The 14063-nt window shown below is 51.0% G+C and overlaps 6 protein-coding genes across 6 annotated transcripts; 3 read left to right on the plus strand and 3 right to left on the minus strand.

Moving 5' to 3' along the window:
• Nucleotides 1-42: 42 nt before the first annotated feature.
• On the minus strand, nucleotides 43-1077 carry ASPSYDRAFT_787746 (uncharacterized protein). The gene has a single exon (XM_040850972.1). It carries the CDS (start codon nucleotides 634-636, stop codon nucleotides 316-318), a length of 321 nt encoding a protein of 106 aa, XP_040704881.1. The 5' UTR covers nucleotides 637-1077; the 3' UTR covers nucleotides 43-315.
• Nucleotides 1078-1517: 440 nt separating this feature from the next.
• ASPSYDRAFT_87632 (Mcm10/DnaG-type zinc finger protein) lies at nucleotides 1518-3950 on the minus strand (the record flags this gene model as incomplete). Its single annotated transcript, XM_040851876.1, has 1 exon — nucleotides 1518-3950. One exon carries the CDS (start codon nucleotides 3948-3950, stop codon nucleotides 1518-1520), a length of 2433 nt encoding a protein of 810 aa, XP_040704882.1.
• A 645-nt stretch (nucleotides 3951-4595) lies between these two features.
• Nucleotides 4596-5864, plus strand: ASPSYDRAFT_147784 (uncharacterized protein; the record flags this gene model as incomplete). Its single annotated transcript, XM_040841752.1, has 1 exon — nucleotides 4596-5864. The coding sequence occupies one exon, from the start codon at nucleotides 4596-4598 to the stop codon at nucleotides 5862-5864; it is 1269 nt and encodes a 422-aa protein (XP_040704883.1).
• Nucleotides 5865-6057: 193 nt separating this feature from the next.
• Nucleotides 6058-8205, minus strand: ASPSYDRAFT_787862 (galactokinase galE). Its single transcript, XM_040850974.1, has 2 exons — nucleotides 7369-8205; nucleotides 6058-7307 (listed from the first exon to the last, which is right to left on the minus strand). Exons 1-2 carry the CDS (start codon nucleotides 8013-8015, stop codon nucleotides 6251-6253), a joined length of 1704 nt encoding a protein of 567 aa, XP_040704884.1. The 5' UTR covers nucleotides 8016-8205; the 3' UTR covers nucleotides 6058-6250.
• Nucleotides 8206-9148: 943 nt separating this feature from the next.
• ASPSYDRAFT_147153 (acetolactate synthase catalytic subunit) lies at nucleotides 9149-11480 on the plus strand (the record flags this gene model as incomplete). Its single annotated transcript, XM_040841686.1, has 5 exons — nucleotides 9149-9303; nucleotides 9386-9514; nucleotides 9549-9616; nucleotides 9680-11365; nucleotides 11425-11480. The coding sequence occupies 5 exons, from the start codon at nucleotides 9149-9151 to the stop codon at nucleotides 11478-11480; spliced, it is 2094 nt and encodes a 697-aa protein (XP_040704885.1).
• A 653-nt stretch (nucleotides 11481-12133) lies between these two features.
• Nucleotides 12134-14063, plus strand: ASPSYDRAFT_42935 (RING finger domain protein). Its single transcript, XM_040846563.1, has one exon. The coding sequence runs from the start codon at nucleotides 12435-12437 to the stop codon at nucleotides 13866-13868; it is 1434 nt and encodes a 477-aa protein (XP_040704886.1). The 5' UTR covers nucleotides 12134-12434; the 3' UTR covers nucleotides 13869-14063.

Genomic DNA, 14063 nt, shown 5'->3' on the forward strand with positions numbered 1-14063 from the left:
CGAAATTCTCTGCCCCTGCAACCCTCCCACAAAGCTGCTCAACCCTGCCACTGGCTTCACCGGACATGACTCCATGATAGGTCACGACGCGGAGGAATCTACCAACCCACAATCCACTTGTGTAGCGAGCGGCCTTGCGGGTAGGTAAAACATGGTTTATCCCAGCAGTTATTTGAGCCCATTTGCATACTCAGAATATCAATCATTTTGATATCTGTATGTTGTTTAATTTCCATGAAAAGAAGGTTGACGTCCCATCCTGCAGCCATGGGGGCTTTTCCAGCGCATACTAGGTTGAGGAGGGGGTTCTTGCCGTCATATGGGCTGCCAATTTCTTTTCTCCATCCATTGTTGTTCTGTGTTTGAAATGCACACTGTAGTCTGGCGGTGTTGGGAGGTCCGGCAATGTAAACAAATCCCACTTTGACGCATTGAGGTATATCCATATCTTGAACCTCGCTGACTTTCCTTCTCCAGGTCCTCGTCGAGCGAAAATACTTTAGCGGTGCCCCTGAAGTTGACCACTTGCAGCCCATACCAGTCCCAAACGTCGTAGAAAGCTGGGGTTGTGGGGTCATCGCTGGGACTGAAATGACACTGACCCTCGAAGTAGAACCTGTCTCGAGGATTGATCATGGCAGGCGATGGGAAGTGCAGTAAGAAGTGAATCGAACGTTGCTGCTTGAAGAATGAGAAAAGAGACTAATTGCCTAAGTGCTAGATAAGTGAGCGTGGAAGACGAAGTAGGTTGTCTATGAACAATGAAATACCCCGACATAGACGGGCTGAAGATCGACTCGTAGACATACCTAGCCGCGCTGGTAGACAGGGCCCACACTGTCTGTTTCTGACTAGCCCTCAGTGTAGGTAGCTAGGTAGCTGTGGACATTTACGATCAAGGACTTTCACCAGGTGCCTCTCTCTACGACCAGAGAATGGTGAAATGACATAAACTTCGATTGTTCAGATGGGGTCTACCAGAGACACTCCACAGCGCAGCTAGACGCTTCAATGCAATAAATCCAAGCGGAAACTAGCGGATAACAGTAGAATATAATGATGCGTAGAATATAATGATGCAAAGGCGCAGGAGGAAACAGATGCAACCATCAACAAACATAACTATCAGTAACTCCAACAATTATGCTCCTTTCTTTTTGGATGGAAGAGACCATTTGAGTTCATAACAGCGTAAGCGTAAAGTAGTTGTCTCTGTTCTTTTTGTTTGCTCATTCTCTCAAGGACTGTCACGGTATGCAAATACCTGATATCCAACTTCTTTTTACATGGGCCGTGCACTCAATCAGTCATTTATCGAGAGACTAGCGTTCAGTCCAAAGGCGTTAACGAGCAAGGAAAAGGATTGTGGTCGAAGGTGAGTATGATTGATATTTGTTGATTTATACATAGTATAAGAGAACTGTTTCGCGTGTGATGGGTATCGTTGTGCGGCAGTATAAAAATGCTTTTGCTCTCAATTCAGGATGATGAATTGGCACATGGAGATAGATCGTGGGCTAAACAATCTCGAGTTCGTCGTCGTCATCGAAATCATCCGTTTGCAGTATGACATCAGGATTGCCTCCCAGACTGTCCCTTCCAGCCTCTTTGATGCCTTTGGAGGTTATGAAGCGCGTCTTCTTAACACCGCTTCCGTGCGGCCTGTCGCCGTCGTGTGCACGCTTCTTAGGGCTCAGCCTCACCGCTTCTGCTCGTTTGAAACTCATACTGAGTGGCTTGTCGCCAGCCAATGAGGTCGACGGTACTGTTGGGTCGCTGGAGTCCGCTCTCGTATGCTGGAGACCTGATCGAGATACAGCCTTGTTGGTTGTTGGAGTATTTTCGTTATTCTGGGCTCTGAGATATTCCCCAGCGACACCACCAGCACGGGATGAGGTGATCTTCTGTGTGATCTCTCTTTCCCGTTGCTGTTCCACGAGACGGCGACGGAAGCGTTCTTCCTTGTTTTCCATGCCGCGACCCATCTTACCGGCCGCGATGAATGGGTCGTCGACGTCAGCGTCAATGAGGCTAGCTGCCGACTGACCAGGGCGCAGATGCTGGAAGGAATTCCCAGTATTGTTTCGTGGCTTGAAGCCCGGTGCCACGTAGTATAAGGACTGGGTCTCACGGTCATACTTTGCGCCATCTGCCCGAAGTAGCCCCCCAGGGGCCTTTTGCGTGGATCGCTTGGGTCCACCGTAAAACCCGGTGCGTGATCCAGAGCGACCTCCAGGGCCAAACATGCCTGTTCCGCCGTTCACCCCCATCCGGCCTGCTTGTGCGCGACGCACTTGGAGGTCAACGTGAAAGTCGCAGAATTCAGTTTTTCGGCCATCTACCCAGGCCTGGCAGGTTCTACCATCTTTCCTGACAGCTTTGCAGTACCCGATATCCCGTGCAGACCCAACCTCGAGGACCTTGTCATCGGAAGAAGATATGCAGAGACTAAACCGGTTGGTATCTATCTTGTCTTTAGGCGGTGGAAGTATCGTAGGATTTAGAATCGCGATCACAGTCCCTTCCGAGAGCCTGTAATACCGTGGGAAGGCAGTATCAAATAGGAACAGGTCGATTGTCCATTTCAAGTCGGTGAGAGTGATAACCATGTACTGATTTCTGTTGTTCAATCCATCATCCAATGGATCAGCAGCTTGGGCAGTGACATTCCTAGACTCTTTCACTTGCTTCGGATCGGATTTCGAGGCTACTATGCCAAATACGACGTAATCTCCGTCGATATCGTCTGGCAACTCAAATGGTGCGCCTTTGATCATCCGAAGGAGATCTGGTATGCGAAGAGCCTTTTTATCGTCAAGTGTCCGATTCAAAAATGAGTGTGGCAGGATACGATTTGAAAGGTGAAGTGAAGAAAACGGCTCGAATTTTGATGCATCAGGCGCCTTTTCCAACGCCCTCTCGGTTTCGTTAGAAGCATCGTCTGTAAAGCTGTTTTGTCGTGAGCCCCCAGGCTGGGAGGAAAATGACTGCGCCTCTGACTTTTGGCCTCGTCGATGTAGAAATGATTTCGGCTCGGTTTCTTCGCCCCTTCGCAGAGTGGGAGTCGTCTGGCTTCTCTTGAGGGAGGGCTTGAGATTGTTGACCGACCTCATAACATCTTCTCGACTAAAGCTATCAGTTCGCCCGTGCCTTGTCAGAATCTTAGAAGGAGATTCAGGCCGCCTTTCCGCAGCAGCTGTCTTGAACGCTTCCATCTCACTTTTGTCGTATTGGAATGCTGAGCTCCGGCCAGCTTTTATCCTCTCGGCTCGTGCATCTCGTTCCCTACGAGTTTTCTCTGCCGCACGGCCTTCGGCCATTCGCTCGCTGAAGCTTTTACTTCGCGGCTCGTCAAACGAATGTGACTGGGGTACCAACGTATTTCGCGGATGGGTTATTGGCCCATCACGGCTACCGAGTCTGCTATTGGATCGCGCATCGGACCCTTTCGAGCTTGGTGGGCGTCTCAGTGACACGTCACTACCCTTAAGACCTTTGTCGATACCAAGCCTATACCTCCCGGGGGATGTGGGCTCCAAAGGCGGTGCAAGACGCCGGGTTGGTGACATCGGTACTTGGACATCGTCGGAGCGCTCCCGGCTACTTGGCTCACGCGAGGCCCTACTTTGGGCAGGCTGATCCTGGTCACGCGACGAAAAGCTCACAGCCGACGTAGGCCTATGTAGTGCGTCCACATTCGCATGGCGGTCTGGGTTTGGAGTGCCTGTTTTCCCCCGACCCTTCTGTAGCTGCTTCAGCTTGAGCCGTGCTTCAATGGCAGCTAGTTTTAGCTGCAAAGTTTCTTCATCCTCTTCCGTATCCTCATCTTCGCCTTCGCCATCGTCCAATCCATCCCTCAACAGTTGTGTCGCTTTCGTCGTTGCCCGAAGGTTTGGCGTTGTAGTTGCATGTTTCAAGGGTGATGCTAGATTATCCCGACGGCGTTGCATCTCTTCATATCGCCGTCGACCGCTAGGTGAGCTGAGAAGGGCCTCCCTTGGGGATTTCGGCGGCCACGAGGTCTCAACCACTAAATGATGATCCCATTGTTAGTCAACCTTGTCAATCCTTTCGGGGTCCGCAACTCACTGGCGGCCCTACAAACCTCCACTTCCTATTATAAAATAAATACAGCAGAACGGCGGCACAATTGTGATCCTGTCACTATTCGTTTCCTCCTTTTATTCGGGGACTTAATGGCGTCTTCGCCATATCCAGATCAACAGGGATTGCGGGGAAAGGACGGCGTGGGAAGTCGCGTAAACGAAGGAGTGACTTCCTCTCCGGCAGGGACAATGATACCGGAAGGGTTACGGTCAGTCGAGGTCGGGTCAACGCACAAAGGCTTTGTCTCCTGTCCGCACTTATAATAATTTCGAAAGTTGGGCAAATGCAGCAATCAATATGATGAATTAAGGTGATGAAGGCTTGGCAGTTGATCTGCCGCAGACGCGCGCGCGTCACGCCGAAACGAAGGAGACGCGTCGCCCTGACTATCATCCCCATGCCGATAGCAACCATTCATTAAAACACTTGACGTCTTTAATAGTTGAACACCAACAGCTGTAAGTGTCAATTTTCGAGACCTCCCCAAAATGCGAACTCGATCCGCCCCTCCTACGAAACAATCGTCCTCTTCCGACCAACAATCCCAGCCTCAACCTGCGGAGACCACCGTGAAACCCAGCAAAACTCTCATTCTCCCTTCTTCTGCCAGTCCGGACGCCAGATTCTTCACGCTACCTAACCCACGGTCAGGCGTTCTTACCCGCTACTTCTTTTGTCCGAACCTTGGAGTGTACGAATTCACCGTTGTTGCGTCGCAATTCCCACGGAGTATCCTCTATACCAGTGAGGGTAAAGACCAGAAGTCCCAGGGAACGATCTCTAAGACGGCAGAGCTACTAGTCGCCACACCAATTGACATTCTTTTTTTTGCGATTCCCCTCCTCTGTTCTTCTCGCTCGTCAAATGAAGGGAAAAGACTGTTTCAGCCATTGGACGATATTATCGACTCTCAAGAATTACCCAAACATCTAAGGTACATCCTGTATAATGCTACCTATAGAGATACACTGCTCCGCCGAGTAGAGGCTGTATGTGATTCCGTGGAAGCAGGCGACGAGAATATGTTCCGAGTGAACGAAACCAAACTCCTCCAGGAATTAGTCGCAAAAGCGGAGCGAATGGCTGCACAGGGTCTGCCCAAAAGCTTAGAGGAGCGATTCGTCAAGCAGGTTTTAGCAGCGCCTTTAGTGGCTGTTACAAGGACCGACGTCGCCAAGTCTTCAACAACGCCTAAAGAGGACGAGAACGAAGGTGAATCCCAAGAAAACAAGGACACGCAATCTACGGCAACAACTACGGATACATCAGCCAGCGCAACCTCAGATTCTGCGACACCCGCAAGCGAGACGACCCCGGCGCCCGCCGAAGAAGAACTCCCAGAGCAACAAATCTGCCCGGAACCAATAGTCCGCCTTCAAAGACTCTCCACCGCTTTGAATTTCCTCAAATCGTCTTACATCAACTCAGACCTCTGTACCAAACTTGACGAACTAATATCAGCGCCGGAAACTCCGATTGATTTTAAACCACTAAACGACCACCTCAAGCACCTCGCCGACCTTCGCGCCGAAGCACTGGCTTCCCGATCACTCGGGGACTTCAGCCGCAAGCGCAATGCCGAGGATGATGATGCCGCAGAGTCGCGTGCGGAAAAGAAACGCCGGTTAGAAGAGGAAGAGAAGAAAAAGAAGGCTGCCGAGTCGAGGGGCGTTAGGGAATTGAAAAAGGTCAACACAAGCGGAATGAAGAAGATGAGTGACTTCTTTGGGAAGGCCGCTGCTAAGCAGAAGTCATAAACTCCTTGCCATTAATTTCTCTGAAAGATCGATATACTAGCGGTGCATCGCGGGTGTATACCCGCTCGTTCTAGGAAACCTCCACCAGCACCCAGGTCAAGAAGTCCACGCGCCGGCCTCATCTTGGAAAGATACGGACTATGGAGCCTATGCCAGATCACGGCGCGATTTTCCGTTCGCTGGCCAGAAGTAGCAACAAATGGGCTGCGCAAGGGACTGCCGTTTATGCTGCAATTCTCGGCCAAAGCACAAACATACGACTAGGATGTCGTCTAAAAATCCGAAAAGCATCTATACACATATCTTTGTGTATAGATATTAGGTACAATGTACCGAGAGACACTGCGGTCAGGGTTAGTAATAACTGGATAGACAACGTTGGATCCTCATATTATTGAGACTACATAGCAAGTCAAATATAATACCCTTATCATATCCATTCTCATCATTTTGTTATACTCAAAGTTCAACCTCTGAAATCGCCGCTCCCGTAATCCTGCAGACAAATTAGTACTGCTCTCAGGCTTATTCAAGATTCTTGTTAGCGGAGCGGAGACATACATAAACGACCCATTAGATGGCTTGGAAATAACCATCGCCTCCTTCAGCTTCTCCTCACTGATATCGGGGAAATGCTTCAGATAATAGCCTTCCTTCAGCGCCTTCGTCACAGCCTCAACCTTTGACTGTGGCAGCATATGAACTGTACATCCTCCCCACCCGGCTCCTGTCAACCGACTCCCCCACGTCCCTGTCTTGCGCGCAATGGCACAGATCTCATCGACCTGGGGAGCGGAGCACTCGTAGACCTCACGGCACGAATCCTGCGACTCGTTGAGAAGTTGTCCGAGGTAGTGGATGCGCTTGTCGTCTAGTGTTGAGTGGTTTGCGAGGCAGGCCTTGAAGTCTAGGACACGGCGGGCTTCCTTGAAGCAGTGCAGGGCGCGTTGGCGGAGGAGGAAGCGTTCTGCTTGGACGGGGAAGGAAGAGAGGTATGTGGACTCGAGTTCGGGGACGGAGATTGATAGGAGTTGTGCGATTTCCTCGCGTGTGTAGCCCTGTTCCTGAGTGAGGAGGTCGAGAGTGGCTTGGATCACAGAGTCGATTTGGTACTCGAGAGGGTCGCCGAGGCGGCCTTCTTTCCGCATGAGCTCGTTGTGGAAGTTACGTAGGCTGTATCCGAGGGAGCTGTTGTCCTTGGGGAGGTGGACGCCGTTAGCTTTGGCGAGAACCACGGCGGCCAGTGTACATTCTGCAACGCGGAGGTTGTAGTGACGGGGGGCTGTCTCTGCTTTGTTAGAGGTGACGAAACTCTGGGCCATAAGGAAAGTGATTTCTTCGGAGGCCTTGGGGATTGGGACGTGCTGCGCGGAGAAGTTGGGGAAGAACTGAGTGTAGAGGAGGTATCCGCGGCGAGAGAAGATGGAAGCAGCTTGGTCCATGCTGTTCGCGTAGGTGGGTTAGTTGATAGGATTCCATAGGAGGCGAAAGCTGAGTGACTTACCCTCCAGAGTATACACCAACGGCACGCTCAGAGACGACAGCTAGATCAAGCAAATCCTGCTTGGACACATCGTGGCTGTTGGCCTTCATAACAGCCAGCGCACTAGAGCATACGAAAGCCGCGCTGCTGGAGATACCACCACCAGGAGGCACATTTCCGTCCACAAGCACCTCCATACTAGCCGGGGCAAAGGAACCACCCTTGCGCAGAACCTTGAGCGCACCGACAAGTCCAGCCTTGAAGTAATTCACCCACTCATGCTTCTTGGGGTCGATTTCCACGTCCGTGTCCTTGGGTACAGTGAACTCCCGAGAAGGGAACTTGTCCGGCACAACATTGGCGATTTTTACGGTGGATTCCGAGCCAGCAGAAGGGACGACCTTGACGGCAATGATCACGTCGACACTCACGGCTGTGGGAAGGACGTCGTATAGGTTGTAGTCAATGTGCTCTCCAATGATGTTCACGCGACCAGGGCTTCGCGCGACGAAATCGGGCCGGTGGCTGTAGACCTTGTTGAACTGGGAGACTAGGCCGTTGAAGCGCTTCAGGTGCTCCGGAGAGGCAGTTGTAGCAGAGGCATCGTCGGTGGCATAGACCTCAGCGATAGATTCGGTCTGAGGGACAAGTTCCTGCGGGGTGGCCATGGCGGGGTAATATGAGGTTGAGCTCCCTGGGTAGAGTTGTAACTAAAGCAGAAGGGAATCCCAGAAGTAAAACAGAGAAGAAGAGAACAACGTGGAGGGAAGAGAGAAGGAAAAGTAGTGTTCCTGTGACCTCATCGAGGGGTTCCGGGGGGAATTTACCGTGTTTAACGGAGTAATTAAAATTATCCTGATTGCGGGGACCCTCTGGAGGCTGCGATGGGATGGAGCGCTGCTAGCCTGCTACCGTAGTACGACTCCGGCCATGCTGCCCTTCACCGAAGGTTATTCGCGGTCCGAGTCGCATCTTCCCGACTCGCTTCGGCACAATTGATCCCGGTCAGAGATCTTTTCCAGCTGGATCTGACTGATGATTGATCAAGCCTAAACCAAGCGGGTGATAATTACCCGATCCCACGCAGCTGTTTGGCTTATATACTTGGGGTCGAAACCCACCACGCGATCACACAATGGTCTGCATATTACCCCGTACGTACTTACAGTGAGTACTTGAACTCCTGTTTTGTATACAGTATACATCCTTGAACATCTCCAACTACAAACAAGAGGCTTGAACCTCCAACATACTCCATGAGCCTTCACCGTACTCGCACTCTCACGGGTGATTTGTGTGGCTGGGGAAGAATGGATGTGGTCCGCTGCAGCCTATCCATGGATAGAACATGAACTAAGGATCGGTGCTCTGAACACGGTAACTTGAGCCATCAGACCAGCCATCAGACCATACGATGGCGCATATCTGAAGTGTTAAGATGATGAACATGCGCTAGATGATAACAAGGATTCAACCATGTGAACTAGCCTAGGTACTCAGTCGGTGTTGGACGGGTGCCAGAAATTCAGGCTTGAAAATGAAGCCGATGATCGGAGCGGTGGCGATGCGGGAGCCAATTAGCAACCACACATTATTTGACCAATGTTAAACTAACCCAAATACAGCTAGGCCGGCTGAACGGCCGCCGAGTCGGGGAGCGTCGTCGAGTGAGTCTTCAGCGGCCAGTCCAATTCCTCCGCCGGCTTTAAGGGACTTTGTTACTCACTCCTGCGGACGACTCATTTTTCCTTAAGCTTCCCATTTCTCCCCTCCGCCTGGCCTGGCAATCATCCCAGCAACGATGATGCCTCTAAGACCATCAAAAAGTGCCCTGCGCACTCTGCATTACCAGAGATATCTTGCCTCTGGAAGAAGAACATTTGCTTCTGCGGTTACGACGCCCCACCGCTTTTCGACTCAGAAGCGCGACCAGAGTACAGCTACGGCTACTGCATCGTGAGTATCCCCATGACTTTTACACGCCCTCGACAACCGTATTTTAGTAATTAGATTTTATTGACATTAATTGTAATCTTAGAACTACTCGGCCTCAACCCAGCCCTGCCTTTAACCAAGAACCTAGCCGCAATGAGGTTTCACCTCTTCAAAATCGACAGGTTGCCGAGCTCGACGATTCGTATGGCACCAACAATGGGTCTCTAAAGCCGTTGAAATTGAGCTAATATGTTTTTTTCTGGTAGATTCGTCGGACTTAGCGGTGGTGAGATCTTTCACGAGATGATGCTTAGGCTGGGGGTAAAGCATGTTTGTGAGTCATTTCTCGGTTTCCTTGAATACGCAAGGATTGTATATTGACTCTAGTCCTCAACAGTTGGTTACCCTGGAGGTGCCATTCTTCCTGTCTTTGACGCAATCTACAACTCCAAGCATTTCGACTTCGTCCTCCCTCGACATGAACAAGGTGCCGGTCACATGGCGGAGGGATATGCTCGAGCTTCCGGGAACCCTGGAGTCGTCCTTGTCACTTCTGGTCCCGGTGCAACCAACGTCATTACCCCCATGCAAGACGCCCTGTCTGATGGTACCCCGATGGTTGTTTTCTGCGGTCAGGTCGTTACCACCTCAATTGGTACCGACTCTTTCCAGGAAGCCGATGTCGTTGGCATTTCTCGGGCCTGCACCAAATGGAACGTTATGGTCAAATCTGTCGCCGAACTTCCCCGTCGCATTCAAGAGGCTTTCGAAATTGCAACCAGCGGTCGCCCTGGTCCCGTCCTCGTTGACCTGCCTAAAGATATCACCGCTGGTATTCTTCGTAAACCCATCCCGATGCAGAGCACCCTTCCGTCTCGCCCCAGCGCTGCGACCATGGCAGCCAAGGAATTGAGCGAGAAGCAGCTCCAAGGCACCATCAACCGCGTGGCTCGTCTCGTCAACGTTTCCAAGAAGCCCGTTCTTTACGTCGGCCAGGGTATCCTTGCTCACCCTGACGGCCCCAAGCTTCTGAAGGAGCTCTCCGACAAGGCCAACATTCCCGTTACCACCACCCTGCAAGGTCTAGGTGGATTTGATGAGACCGACCCCAAGGCACTGCACATGCTCGGTATGCACGGTTCCGCCTATGCCAACTTGGCCATGCAGGAAGCCGACTTGATCATTGCCATTGGAGCCCGTTTTGACGATCGTGTGACTGGCAGCATTGCCAAATTTGCTCCCCAGGCCAAGCTCGCCGCCTTGGAAAACCGTGGTGGTATCGTCCACTTTGAGATCATGCCCAAGAACATCAACAAGGTGGTTCAGGCCAATGAAGCTGTTGAGGGTGACTGCGCGGAGAACATCCGCCACCTTCTGCCTCTTGTCCAAGCTGTTCCGGAGCGTCCAGAGTGGTTTGCCCAGATCAATGACTGGAAGTCTCGGTTCCCCCTCTCACTCTATGAGAAGCAAACCCCCGAGGGCGCCATTAAGCCCCAGGCTCTTATTGAAAAGCTCAGCGATTTGACTGCTCATATGAAGGACCGTACCATCATCACAACTGGTGTTGGTCAGCACCAAATGTGGGCCGCCCAGCACTTCCGCTGGCGTCGACCTCGCTCCATGATCACCTCCGGTGGTCTTGGTACTATGGGTTACGGTCTTCCCGCTGCCATTGGCGCGAAGGTTGCCCGGCCCGACTGCCTTGTTATTGACATTGACGGCGATGCATCCTTCAACATGACCCTCACCGAACTCACCACTGCGGCCCAGTTCAATATTGGCATCAAGGTTCTCCTCTTGAACAACGAAGAGCAGGGCATGGTTACTCAATGGCAAAACCTTTTCTACGAAGACCGCTACTCTCACACACACCAGAAGAACCCTGATTTTGTGCGCCTTGCTGAGTCTATGGGTGTTGCTGCCGACCGTTGTGTCTCGCCTGCAGATGTGGAGACCAAGCTGAAGTGGCTGATTGAGAGCGATGGCCCCGCCCTACTTGAGGTGTTTACCGACAAGAAGGTGCCCGTGTTGCCCATGGTTCCTGGTGGTAGTGGCCTCCATGAGTTCCTCGTTTTTGACGAAGGTAAGTCGCATACCCCGAAATACGGAGGAGATGGTTACTAACGTTTATTCGCACAACAGCCAAGGACCGTGAGAGAAGGGCTTTAATGAAGAAGAGGAACCCCAACGGCGTTTAAACCCTTTTTTACAACGCCTATTATGATTTCTTAGTCAATTATTGAGTCATTACCAAAAAAAGAATGACCGGCGATCATTTGTTGATATCCACGGCGTTTCTGGCGGGTTCTCAAACGCTAGCGAGGCCTAGCATCATCATTATAAAAAAAAGTGCTAGCGGGATCGAAAATGCTAGCGACCCTTGAAGTTTCTGTACTTCATGACAATATCAGTTCACCCGGTCAATATTCAAAGGTGGCCCTGAAGTTGATTGGCTTGCTAAGATATTTCCTTTGACGTCCCAGAGTTTTAATTGCTCAGTTCATCCGTATATTCCTCGAAATTCTCGCATTTGGCATGTTGATTGCGCTCCGGCCGCCGAAAAGTTTACCTCGGTTCCGCCTTGTATATAATTGTTACTTTTGTGATTCAAATTTGCTACGAGTATTCGCACCTTGAAAATCAAAAAGGCATTCAATGGGATTCTATTTCAAGGTATATGTTCACTGTAGATTTAAACAGTAAGAGATAGTTAATAGATAGATGCCTTTTTTGAGGCTAGTGATGCTAAGCATATGATGCTCTTTTGGCGGCAAAGACGCCATCGCCCCGCGGCTCACGTGATGCTGTCGTGAAAGCCGCTGTTTGCATCCGAAGAGCCATGAAGCCTTGGTGACTCAAATCTCAATTTGTCGACTTCCAAGTTACCAGTCGCTTCATTCCTGTTGGTATTAGCTTCCGCGCTTAAAGCCAGCAGCTTTTTATGATTAGTGGTCCCTGCGGGACCCGACATTTCCCTTCCTTCTCAACTTAACCTTTCTCTCCGATCTTCTTCCGTCATTACTTTGTTTGCCTTCACCCCCAGATACGTAAGGCAGCAGAACTCATGCTGCTGCAGGATGCTGCGTGTCTTGTCGGTTCTTTAACCAGGGCTATCCAATATTAAGCGTCTTGCATCTCTTCAACCTCCGATAATGGCATCACTTCCGAGCTTCTCGGCTTTTGGCCGAACGCGATCTTCTGATACTACTTCTCCGCCCGCCTCCTCATCGTCGCAGCCAGACCAACAACACACCACCCCCAACTCTTCAACCGATTTATCGGAGGAACATGAAACTGTAGTACTCAACAAAAGTGTATCAGAAGAAGTTGGAAAATCCGACGTAAAAGTGATCTCTCGCCCCGCGAGCACACCACAGATCGCCGACGAACCCCGAAAGTGCTGGATTTGTTACACCGACGAAACAGAAGATACTCCACTGAATTCAGAATGGCGATCCCCCTGCCCGTGTGCCTTAACAGCGCATGAGGTCTGCCTTCTTGATTGGCTTGCCGACCTTGAGAATCCTCGTGCCCGCAAACGCACCGGCCGACATGCGAAGATGGTATGCCCGCAGTGCAAGACTGAGATTGTTGTCACCCGCCCGCGAAGCTATATTGTGGATGTTGTGCGACTAGTTGAGCGTGTAGCCGGCCGACTGGTGGTCCCGGGGATGGTGTTCACGTTGGCGGGCACTGTCTGGGCTGGTTGCTGTGCGCATGGAGTATACTCGATGTACTTCGTCTTCGGGACAGACGAGGCGAAGCAGATCCTGGAAGAAGCGGCGGAAGGCACTTGGAACTCTGGTCTCAATCTTGGACTGCCGCTGATTCCCTTGGTGCTGATCTTTTCTCGCACCCGCTATGCAGAGGGTCTCCTCCCTGCCATTCCCGTCCTATTTTTCGCAACGCATAATCCAGGACAGGAGCCAGACATTGACCTTTGGCCACCCAGTGCTGCCGTGACATTTGCGGCCCTCCCATATATCAAGAGTTTCTATAGTGCCCTTTACGAAAGATTGTTTGGCAAGTGGGAACGGAAGTGGATTGCCGAGGTACAACCAAGGCAGTCAGATATCAACGAATTTGACGACAACGCACCGCCTGAACACCCTGAACCGGGTCAGGAGGAAGATGATGGGGTTTTGATGGAGTTTGATCTGGAATTCCAAGTTGGAATGGCGGGCGAAGAACCACAGGATCTACTGGGTCTGGGAAACCGAGAACAACAACAACAACTGGGCCAAGGACAGAACCAAGGGGCCGGGATAAACGGACACAACATCGTCAGTGATACAAGCAGCCTCGCAGATATTGTCCTTGGAGCGCTCGCTTTCCCAGCTATTTCAGCTTCAATGGGAGGGCTGCTCAAATACGTTTTGCCAAAGTCTTGGACGACGACATCGGCTTTGGAACGAGGACGACCTGGTCTGCTACAGACTAGATGGGGCCGAAGCGTTATTGGAGGCTGCGTATTTGTGCTTCTCAAGGACGCGCTGGTTCTTTATTGCCGTTGGAAACTGGCCCAATCGCATAGGCGTCGGAAGGTGCTGAATTACGATCGGTCAAAGAAAAGGGTTACCGGGTAATATATCCCCTTGGGTCGGGGTTTTTATCAGCTTTTACGAACTCGTGACGATGCATCCTAGGCGTTTTGGTGACGAATTGGCTTAAGTTATTTTTTATTAATCTGCTGGAGGTGATCAGATTGTGACATGATTCATAATTCATCAGTATACAATTAAAACAAACAAATTCTGACAAACAAATTCACATAATATAAC

This window comes from Aspergillus sydowii (genome assembly GCF_001890705.1).
Source record: "Aspergillus sydowii CBS 593.65 unplaced genomic scaffold ASPSYscaffold_3, whole genome shotgun sequence".
NCBI classification, from domain to species: domain Eukaryota; kingdom Fungi; phylum Ascomycota; class Eurotiomycetes; order Eurotiales; family Aspergillaceae; genus Aspergillus; species Aspergillus sydowii.

Bases quoted from the DNA above. Each gene is read 5' to 3' on its own strand.
- ASPSYDRAFT_787746 (XM_040850972.1), bottom strand. From the start codon at position 636: ATGATCAATCCTCGAGACAGGTTCTACTTCGAGGGTCAGTGTCATTTC.
- ASPSYDRAFT_787862 (XM_040850974.1), bottom strand. From the start codon at position 8,015: ATGGCCACCCCGCAGGAACTTGTCCCTCAGACCGAATCTATCGCTGAG. The intron at 7,308-7,368 runs GTAAGTCACTCA...CTACGCGAACAG, and splicing joins GTTGGTGTATACTCTGGAGG to CATGGACCAAGCTGCTTCCA.
- ASPSYDRAFT_42935 (XM_040846563.1), top strand. From the start codon at position 12,435: ATGGCATCACTTCCGAGCTTCTCGGCTTTTGGCCGAACGCGATCTTCT.